Source organism: Cottoperca gobio, chromosome 24, assembly GCF_900634415.1.
Source record: "Cottoperca gobio chromosome 24, fCotGob3.1, whole genome shotgun sequence".
In the NCBI taxonomy this organism is placed as follows: Eukaryota; Metazoa; Chordata; class Actinopteri; order Perciformes; family Bovichtidae; genus Cottoperca; species Cottoperca gobio.
The window spans coordinates 3668888-3678887 of NC_041378.1; the positions used below are offsets into that span (position 1 = coordinate 3668888).

At 43.0% G+C, this 10000-nt stretch overlaps 2 protein-coding genes across 2 annotated transcripts; one reads left to right on the forward strand and one right to left on the reverse strand.

Moving 5' to 3' along the window:
- Positions 1 to 209: 209 nt before the first annotated feature.
- On the forward strand, positions 210 to 2798 carry LOC115003838 (protein-L-isoaspartate(D-aspartate) O-methyltransferase-like). Its single transcript, XM_029425778.1, has 7 exons — positions 210 to 368; positions 463 to 494; positions 808 to 912; positions 1032 to 1152; positions 1795 to 1880; positions 1984 to 2215; positions 2700 to 2798. Exons 1-7 carry the CDS (start codon positions 302 to 304, stop codon positions 2744 to 2746), a joined length of 690 nt encoding a protein of 229 aa, XP_029281638.1. The 5' UTR covers positions 210 to 301; the 3' UTR covers positions 2747 to 2798.
- A 946-nt stretch (positions 2799 to 3744) lies between these two features.
- LOC115003837 (low-density lipoprotein receptor-related protein 11-like) lies at positions 3745 to 9334 on the reverse strand. The gene is made up of 9 exons (XM_029425777.1): positions 8550 to 9334; positions 7779 to 7936; positions 6705 to 6846; positions 6349 to 6474; positions 6011 to 6208; positions 4873 to 5040; positions 4727 to 4783; positions 4546 to 4638; positions 3745 to 4461 (listed from the first exon to the last, which is right to left on the reverse strand). The coding sequence occupies exons 1-9, from the start codon at positions 9163 to 9165 to the stop codon at positions 4307 to 4309; spliced, it is 1713 nt and encodes a 570-aa protein (XP_029281637.1). The 5' UTR covers positions 9166 to 9334; the 3' UTR covers positions 3745 to 4306.
- Between the last annotated feature and the right edge of the window lie 666 nt (positions 9335 to 10000).

A 10000-nucleotide genomic window follows, 5' to 3' on the forward strand; every position in this document is an offset into this window, starting at 1 on the left:
GGCCATCGGGAACAATCTGGGGTTCAGTATCTTGCCCAAGGACTCTTTGACATGCTGACTGCAGGGGCCCAAAACGTAGAACTAGTTGTTGGTTGTGTAATTCCTAATATCCCAGAATGCTCTCTGTCTGCCTGTATGTTATTTTCCTTTTATGTCTTTCTAGTTGCGTCTGCAGCGAGATTATGTAATATAATCCGGCCTGGTGTTTGTACTTGTTCATGTTTCCTTAATAGACAGTGACTCAAACTCTTTTGCGTCACCAGAAAATGGCATTATTAAGTCCGACAAGGTCTATGAAGTCATGCTGGCCACAGACCGAGCCCATTTCTCCAGGTGTAATCCCTACATGGATTCGCCACAGTCAATAGGTACGTCTGCTCTCCTACTGTAATCGATTATGCATCGCAGCACAGTCTGGTATCACAAGGGATGAACTAACAAGATCTCTCTTTTAACCAAAAGGCTATCAAGCGACCATCAGCGCCCCACACATGGTATGACTTTAAAACCCTTTCAGACATTTGTGCAGTAGTAGTCGAGAGGAATACAAATATAGTTCCCCTTTGTGTTCCAAATGTAAGTGGATTACAATGGCAGTTCAACAGATCGATATTTTTGTTGAGTGTTGGCATGTCAGCTTTGTCAACACACTGAATATTGATAACTTTATGATGCCACCAGACACGGCAAGAGACGAGTAGAGATGTTGGCCAGCGAGCTGTACCCCTCAGATGTGCTGCCTAGTGTCAGATGCAACATGAAGGCTGAGTGATGGGTCGTAATGCTCTTTCCTCTCCCTCCACCCAGCACGCCTACGCCCTGGAGCTCCTACATGACCAGCTGTATGAGGGGGCCAAAGCTCTAGACGTCGGCTCCGGCAGTGGGATCCTGTCCGTTTGCTTCGCACGAATGGTGAGCCACACATGACGGGTAAACGCATACGATTTCTCTTTGGTGGCATTCTGAATGATGTGTGATGTTTCTGTTGTTGCATGAACTGAGCACCATTGCTCCCTCTTGTGCTTTTACAGGTGGGTGCTAAAGGGAAAGTTATAGGCATTGATCACATCCAAGAGCTGGTGGACGATTCTGTAACCAATGTGAAGAAAGACGACCCCAGCTTGATAACATCGGGCAGAATCCGGCTAATAGGTAAGACTTTATAAAAGCAGACGGTGTAATGCTCCTTAGTCCTTGCTATCTTCTCTTCAGTGGGGAACCAAAGATCCAGTAGCTCAGTAGACTGTTGAATAATTGAGCAGTGAGTTCCAACTACCATGTTTTGACAGATCGTGGGGGGGGGGGGGGGACGTGTTTATTTAGACACTTTCTGTATGCTGCTATAGATTCTGTATTTGGAAATGTGGTCTGTAAATAATTATACAAACTATAAAAAGGAAGTGACTCCAAGCTAAAGAGCCGAGAAAGGAGCAGACAAAGAGTTTCTGCAGGATGAAAAGGTGGGGGCTGCAGCTGCAGCTCATTGCGCCCTCACTTTAACAAGACATAAACTGTTTGATGTCAAAAAGTAGCATTGGAAGAGGTTTGTTTTTGGCTGATATCAGAATAAACTATTTGAAGACATCACTTGTCATTGAAATATTGTTGGATTTCTTTTCTCTGTGTCATCCAGCTTTGTATCTTTGTATCTTTGTATCTTTGAGCTGTGGAACAACGTCAGATATAGCATTAAGAAGCGCTGCCAGCACAGAAGTTGTTACATTTAACTGTGTGTGTGTGTGTGTGTGTGTGTGTGTGTGTGTGTGTGTGTGTGTGTGTGTGTGTGTGTTTCAGTGGGAGACGGGCGAATGGGCCTTACTGAGGAAGCGCCTTATGATGCCATCCATGTCGGTGCAGCAGCTCCTAACGTCCCCCAGGCTGTGAGTGTCTGAGAGCCGATGATCGAGGTCACGTTGCCCACACATGTTAAATGAGTGTTGGTCCGATCCCCTCACTACCTCCACACCTTGTTTCTCTGAACAGCTTCTGGACCAGTTGAAGCCCGGCGGCCGGCTGATTCTGCCCGTCGGCCCCGGCGGGGGGGAACCAGATGCTGGAGCAATACGACAAGCTGGAGGACGGCAGCACCAAAATGAAGCCCTTGATGGGGGTGATTTATGTGCCTTTAACAGACAAAGACAAGCAGTGGTCCAGGTGGAAGTGACTTCCTTCTCCCCCTCCTACCCCTCTCTCTCTCCTTCTCACAGTGGCACAGGTGACATGGTGTGGCTTGGAGCAGGATATGGATCACAAGGGGCTTCATTTTGCTGCTTGTTGACATTTTTTTTGCTTCTTCCACTACCATACCCAACTAGCTGCACGTTTCCTTCATCGCTGTATGTTTACCCCCCAGTTCCAAATTGGTTGAATAAAACCTGCCTGCCGAATGCAATTTGAAGTGATGGTTGTTTTGAAACTCAAACACGAAAAGAAAACACTGAAATAGCAAGCGGTTGTGAAGACGTATGCTTTGTTTTCAAGAGCATGGCTTCTTTGTCAATTTGGTTTTCCTCCAAATACATTAAAACCAAACCCCCCCCCCCAGACTATTCTGTTTGATCTTCTACTCTGTGAGATGTAGGACAAAAACCAATAACTGTTTGCATGCCGTCGTAACTCTCGACTTTGTGTTTGCACGACGGGAGGATTGTTGTTTTTCTCGTGTCTCTTTTCTAACATTTGACTTGTGTTTGTCACAGGGATGAACTTTGAAGAGGAAACACCGCCCATAATCCACCTTTTTTAAGTTTGAACCTGGAGACGACTCGGATGGGGTCCAACAGCCATGACGGTGAAAGCATAACAAAACATGCTCCTTTTTGTTTAAGTCTAACGATGGACTAGAGTATCCGCGTTGACAGACAGCCGAGGCGGGCTGGGAAGAAAGACTGCTTGAAGCTCAGCACACAAATATTGGAGACGGCTTTTTGTTAGATTTTTCAGACCTGCATCTTTTTGGTTGCATTTTCTTTTTAACTGCTGGATTTTAAGATGTGTGGGGGTTTTTTTTTTCACCATTTTGAATTGCAATCAGCCATTTTTACAGTATTACATTTCAGCAGCATCAAAGCTGAATGTAGGAGGGACGCCGGACAATGACGAATAACTTGGGTAGCTACAGCGTGTGTGTGGGGGTGCGCGTTGTGTGTGAGGAGATCATCCAACTGTAGACTTCTCTGCTAACATATGAGCTTTTCCCCTGGCAGCAGTATTAGGAACACACAATGGCTGAAGTAACCAACACATCCTGTTAGATGTGCAGCACTCTTACGTCATGCTACACATAGAATAAGCAACGCATTGGATTATACTGAACACTACTCCAAAGAGAGCCGAGCACTAATAACACCGACACACGTGCACACTCACGGCTGTGCTTCGTGTTGCATTTAACAACTTGCGCAGGCATTTACTAAACGGGTTAGTCACTGCTTTGCCAAAATAAACTCCCAACAATATAAAGCAAATGAATGTCTGTTTTGTTCTTGAAATCAAAAAGCTCATTTTATTTTGTGGTTTGGCTTTCACACTTTCTGGAATGGCACATGAAAATAAAGAGATGCTTATGTTTTTTGGAGTATTGATTCTTTAAGCACAACCTCACAAAATGTTGTTTATAGAACGTTCTGCTCATTTAGAATGATTTGTATATTTCTATTAATATTAAGTACACATCATGTGGAGTGTAGACCCCTAACAACCTCACTGCTCGCTAGATTACTTTGTCAACAGATTGCACAGGTGTTTGATATATAATAAACTTTAATATCTCACATGAAAGACAGCACTTTGAGGGAATACACGTGTGCAAATATAGTAGATACTCCACATTAGTTTGCTTATTAAAGAAACATATGCAACAGAACAGGAATAGATTGTGACCGATAGAATTTGCTATGGCTTTATATGCTTCTGAGAAACTTCACCTTCAGGAAGTTAACTTAGGTCAAATGTTTAGCACACACATGCCGCGTTAGTGCCACCCGGTGGCAGGAATACAGCATATCTTTGTGCGATACATTTGAATAAAAGGGGACAAAGAGTCCGTTGCACTGCATGTTTCCCAGAAGTCATTGGGGCTGATTCACAATGACATTTTCTTAAAACAACATAAATATGAATGAACAAGCATCTGAATATATGACGATGGCTTTGAAGGCAGCATCTATCAGCAGCGGGTTTACCAGTCAGCGTGGGGATGTTCAGAAACGTTCATGACAGCAGAGAGTTGGGAGAGCAAATCCAAAAAGTCCTGGCTCAGGGCACAACAACCATGTTTCTGTTTGCTGCCCCCCCGGCTGATTGGCTACAGGTACATGCCGTTGATGAGGTAATCGGACTCCTCTGTGGTGAGGGGTCGCGCTTTCTTCAGCTTGTGTCGAACAAGTCTGAGACGACAGCCGATCATGAGCAGCAGCAGAGTGGTGATGATTAGGCCGAGAGCCAGAGGAAGGATCGCACCTTCAGGAGGAAACGGCAGCCAAGAAGAACATTAGGAAGAGGTACACATAAGACACGATGCAGTGATATAAAGCTAAACTTTACCTGACTCTGGTACTGGATGTCCTCCTATTACTGGAAATGGTTTGGAGATGGAGACGTCGCTCTCTGCTTGGCTCTGGGAGACTTTAGGGGCAGCTTCCATGAAAGATACAAACACAATTTAGATTTAGAGACAGGTGACACTTACTGATATGTCAATAAAGTTTTATTGAAATGGCTTTACCTATCTCAGTCTGTTTGGTGATGGGCGGAGCCACAGTCGCCGGTTTGAAAGCTGGACCTAAAAGATGTTTACGTTAAGAAAAGTACTAATTATAGTAGATTTATGTTTATATTAAAAAAGGAAATGGACAAGAAGCAGATTCTCACCTTTCTGTATACATTCACTGACGCAGTCCGATTCCTGGAGGAAATTGTTATGGTTGCCCTGGCAACCGCCATACAGGAAGTGTTTGCATTCTCCCGCAATTTGGTCATAATACCAGCGCGGGAAGGTGCCTTTACAGGGTCCGACCACCGGAGCTGCAGCACATGGATCTACGGCAAGAGAGAGAACGTTTGATTTACTTTGACAGTTTGATGTTTCACACATCAGACTGCCTCACACGGCGTGCAGAGCTGAACGCATTAGTTGATCGAGAGAAAAGGTTATCGACGATGTTGATAAACAAGCAATCTGAAGACGCCTTCGATGCCATTCAACTTCAACTTCAACTTTTTATTGTCCCCGAGAATAAAAGGAAACTTAACTTTCAGCTAGTGAAACATAAAGCACACAGATCGGCACATGGACTCACTCAGGTACGACGTCATAATGAAACACATGAATACATCAGGTGACAACAGGACGCCTCGAGTATCGTCGCTGAAACCATCATCAGCAGCCTCCAAGTCATTCAGCCCGTTGGACCTGAACGTCTGGACTTCCTCTCTCTCTTAAACACTGAGGTATCCTCGTAGTTAGCCAAGCAATAAGACCCAAGACTGAGCATTCGTGACATAAAGACTCCTGAGAATGTAATACCTGCGGGGGGAGAAGCCCTTTTGGTCAGTCTCAGCCTGATTCAGGGATCAGATGGCGGAGGGGACAGAGGGGCTTTGTTCCAGCACTCAGAGGGGACGCAGGCAGAGAGCTGCTTTCCCAGGGAATGCTGAGTGTCCCTGTGGCTTCGCCAGCATTGAGCTCAGTGCTATGACTCCATGGCTGCCTACGGGGGCTCCATCTGCTTCTATGTCCAGACATGAACTAATAACACTCTCTGCGTCTTTACAAAGGGACAGTGCACTAATGACACAGTGACGGAGGATCGGATTGTTAAGCAGACATTTGAACAGATAGTAAGTAAAACAAACAAACTAATGGCGAATGGCTTTGAGGTAATCCAAAAGTAACGTCACTTTAATATTGTGATACTTGGACTAAGTTACTGACTACATGGTTAAAGTGACCCTCCCAACCCTGCCTGTGAGTGTGAATAAAGTGCATCAAACATCAACACAACATTACCTTGACTGGCTGAAGCCCCCTGCTGACTGGGACTTTGTGGGGGAGCGGCCTGGCTCCTGTCCTGAGGTGGAAGGATGTTCTCGAGGGTCTTTCTGGGCCCAGTCTGCAGCATGGAGCCATCCTCCGCCTCCTCTGTCTGGGCTGCAGGCAGGTCAGCAGGGTGGGTCACTGACTTCCTGTTGCTGTTCCTGTTGTCAACTGAAGAAATCACAGAAAGACTAATGAATGGTGAGCAGGTCAATAAAAGGCTTTTCCTTCATTCAACTGATCCTGATAATACAAGAGATTAAACAACACTGTGCATTCACCATGACAAAAACACAACATGCATTTCTTACATTTTGGGCAGAAGTCTTCGTCCGAGCGGTCAGTACAGTGTTGCTTCCCATCACAGGCGTAAGTGATGTCAATACAGCAGCCGTCATCACACTTGAATTGGTACTTTGAACAGAAACCTGTACACACTGTGGGCACAGGAAGTTACAGCCTTGCACCGCAAAACAAATCTTTCATTAGTTTGAGAACGGTAAAGTGCTGTATATGATCGCTGATGTTGTCGCAGCATTAGTGCCGGTTGAGATAAACAATCATTGAACATTATAATATATTGACACATGCACCTCTTAAACAATAACCTTGAAAGGAGCTCACAACAAAAACACGACGCAGATAAATGTTTTGGTGAACACTTCACCTTCTGCCTGGTGTTTTGGTGGCAGCACGGTGACGGAGACGTTGTCAGAGCTCTTCTGGCCCGCTGTGTCTGTGACAGTCATCTGGAAGGAGTAGACGCCCTCCTGCAGGCCGCTGATCTTCAGCAGCCCTGGATGTGTCGCCTTCAACGCAAAAATGATCAGATTTTCATTAATCACATATGCACAGATTGAGACCTTTCTACGTTGGTCTCTAGTAGCAATACATTTATCCTCTTCCAAGACAAAGTTAAAGGATTTTTGAGGAGTGCTCTGTTGGTTTAGGGTCTAATGGAGGCAACAAAATGCAAAACAAAACATATATAAAAAAAAAAACAACATTTAAAATATGGATTCAATCCTTTTTTTAAAGTAAATGTAGTTTTTATACACAATATACACATTTTTTGGGACAAAATAACCACCAAATACTGTCTTTTTGGTTAATCCAGCAAAGTAAATACCTGAAAAATCAAAGTATTTCATCCGATTGATGCAAAAATAACATAAAATCCAATATTACCATAAAACAGTTCATTTACATCATTATGCACAATGACCTAATACATCTTGTGGTGCTAAAGGGATGAATACATCTTTCCTCAGAGACTCAGGATCACCCACAGAGCATGCTGTAGGGTGACCTACATGTTGCCTCTGAGGCAGTGAACAAAGGGCAGGATCCAACATGGCTGCTGTCCTTTGGGCAGGTTTGCACGTAATAAACTCTTATCTCTGTTGGTACAGCGAGGATTGTGGAGCTCTGGCCACAAGCCGCCCTGTTGACTCACTAATACAAACAGGCAATCTGATACCGGTGTGTAATGGTATGCTTTGTATGTCTTTGACATGTTTCAATGCCCGGAATATCTCTGTAACATTCATCTTAATATTGTTCATGTGCCTCCTTACAGATAAGCACATTTTAATATGGTATCAAACTGGACGGATCCCTGAGAGAAGAACAATAGAGCCATTATTCCTGTATGTTTTCAGGCTTTCACTCTCAGATGGAGCACCCGAATTAATCTGCATACAATCATTTCACTGCAAAATGTCTATTAGTGTTCACTGACCTTCATATTGATGGCTGTTTCCCCCTTGACGAGAGTCCATTCATAGTAGTCGATCTCATGGTCGTCCACGCTGTCTCGCCCATCCAGGACGGCCCAGTCCGTGGGCAGCTGGATCACCACATCCTGTCCAGCATCGCTGCGAGGAGGCTCATCCACATCTGCAGAATCACACACCATGCTAATATAGAGGCTACATGCTTACTCTATTTCAATTATAATCCTTCTTGTCACTATATATCCTGTTTCACTTCACTATATTCCACTAATATGCTCTTATCCCTGTATCGCAGTGAGATATCTTTACTATTTTTGGGAGGTGCATTTAAACATTTTAACATTGTGCTTATTTAAGGCCGCAACTCTATAAATGTTCAGAAAATAAGCAGTGACAATTTCCTTAAAAACTAAAAGTAACGTCTTCTGATATCTTGTTTTGTCTGACTCACAATAAAAAAAACACAAAGATATTCAGTTAAGAATGATATACAACTTATATAAGTCGAAACAAGAGAATATTTAGTATGTTTACTTGAAAATGTGCTTTATTTGACAGTTGATGAACCATTTTACCACTGTATGTTATTTTGATCATCAGTGTTTCAGTTGAACTAGGTGGAAACACACTTACACACTTTATTATAGTTATTGTTATAGCATCCATAGTGATTAGTTGATTATAACTAGTGTGTTATACCACACTTAAGCACTAGTTAATTAAGCTTTAAAGTGTGCCCTGCAGGTTTTAATATTCAGGTGGTTGTAATCTCCCACCTTGTGTATCCACCTCCTCGGGACGTCCTTCCCCGGGCCTGTGCGCGGAGCCGCCGGGTGGAGCAGGGAGGTGTCCCTGCGTGGTGTTGGGAGTCCGGCTGTATGTGGTGAAGCCCTGCTGCGGTGCGAAGGAGCAGACATTTTTGTTCCTGTAGGTGCAGTTGAACAGGTAGCAGCTGAGGCTGTCCCCGGGCTGCCTCAGGTCCTGCTGCACCACCGCCACGGTGCAGTGGGGCTGGGAGCAGCAGGCGTGCAGACAGTCCTTCCAGGTGTACACCCTGTCCGGGGCCAACAGGAAGGTGGCCCCCTGCTCGATGGAGGCCTTGGCTCGGATGATGCGCTCCCCGACGGCATTGAAGTCGCCCACACAGGAGTCAATCACGTCGCCTGCTGCCTTGTACGTCTGGTCCTGCTGGAGCTGCTTGCGGAACTCCTCCAGGAGCTCCTCCACGCCGGTTATTTTGGATTTTAGATCCGATATTGGCAAAGACCGGGAGTCGGTCGGGGCTGCGCTCAACAACACAACACAGGCGAGCAGCAGCCGGGGATGCTGAAGAAGAGCCATGTTGTTCCCGCGGCGTCTCCCTCCTCTGCCTCCGGCTGGTCTCCGACACATCCACGCAGCAACACACGGCCTTCCTACATGAAGTAATTCTCCGTGATATTGATGTAAAACACGATATTTTACATTAATATTCGTTACGAGTCGTTCGCGAGCGAAGGAGCTAACGGTTTGTCCTCTGACGACGATGCTAGAAATCTGTCGTTGTCATGGGGAAGAGGGAGACGGCGCGAGACCAGCAGAAACACTGACGTCACAGTGATGGATAAATATGTAGAGCGAGCACCTGTAGCTCTGTTTACTGGGATATATGTATATAAATATTAATAATATGTGTATATATTAATATATATATTTAATATTATATTAAAGTGAACAATTATATTAATATAAATATATATATTAATATATATGTATATATTAATATATATAATTAATATATATATATATAGATATATTTAATATATATTAAAGTGAACAATTATATTAATATTAATATATATAATATATATATATATTAATATATATGTATATATTAATATATATATTAATATATATATATATATATATATATATATATATATGTAATATAATCTTAATATATATAGATATATTAATATTATATTAAAGTGAACAATGTTGTATTAATATATGTATATATTAATATGTATATATCTTAATATATATACATATATATATTTAATATATATTAATGTGAACAATTATATTGATCTTAATATATATATATATAATAATATATATCACTTTATTACAGGAGTGCAGGGGTTAAATTTACTTTTTGCTTACATATGATTTTGTTCATACAATGTTTATATAATTTATAGTGAAACATAGTAATGATATTAATAAAGTAGAGAAAATAAAGCAT

Coding starts and splice junctions, on each gene's coding strand:
- LOC115003838 (XM_029425778.1), top strand. CDS start 302: ATGCTGGCCACAGACCGAGCCCATTTCTCCAGGTGTAATCCCTACATG. Junction 495..807: donor CCATCAGCGCCCCACACATG/GTATGACTTTAA, acceptor CCCTCCACCCAG/CACGCCTACGCCCTGGAGCT. Junction 1,153..1,794: donor GGGCAGAATCCGGCTAATAG/GTAAGACTTTAT, acceptor TGTGTGTTTCAG/TGGGAGACGGGCGAATGGGC.
- LOC115003837 (XM_029425777.1), bottom strand. CDS start 9,165: ATGTGTCGGAGACCAGCCGGAGGCAGAGGAGGGAGACGCCGCGGGAAC. Junction 5,041..6,010: donor GGGGGCTTCAGCCAGTCAAG/GTAATGTTGTGT, acceptor CTCTTGCCGTAG/ATCCATGTGCTGCAGCTCCG. Junction 4,784..4,872: donor CAGTGAATGTATACAGAAAG/GTGAGAATCTGC, acceptor AACATCTTTTAG/GTCCAGCTTTCAAACCGGCG.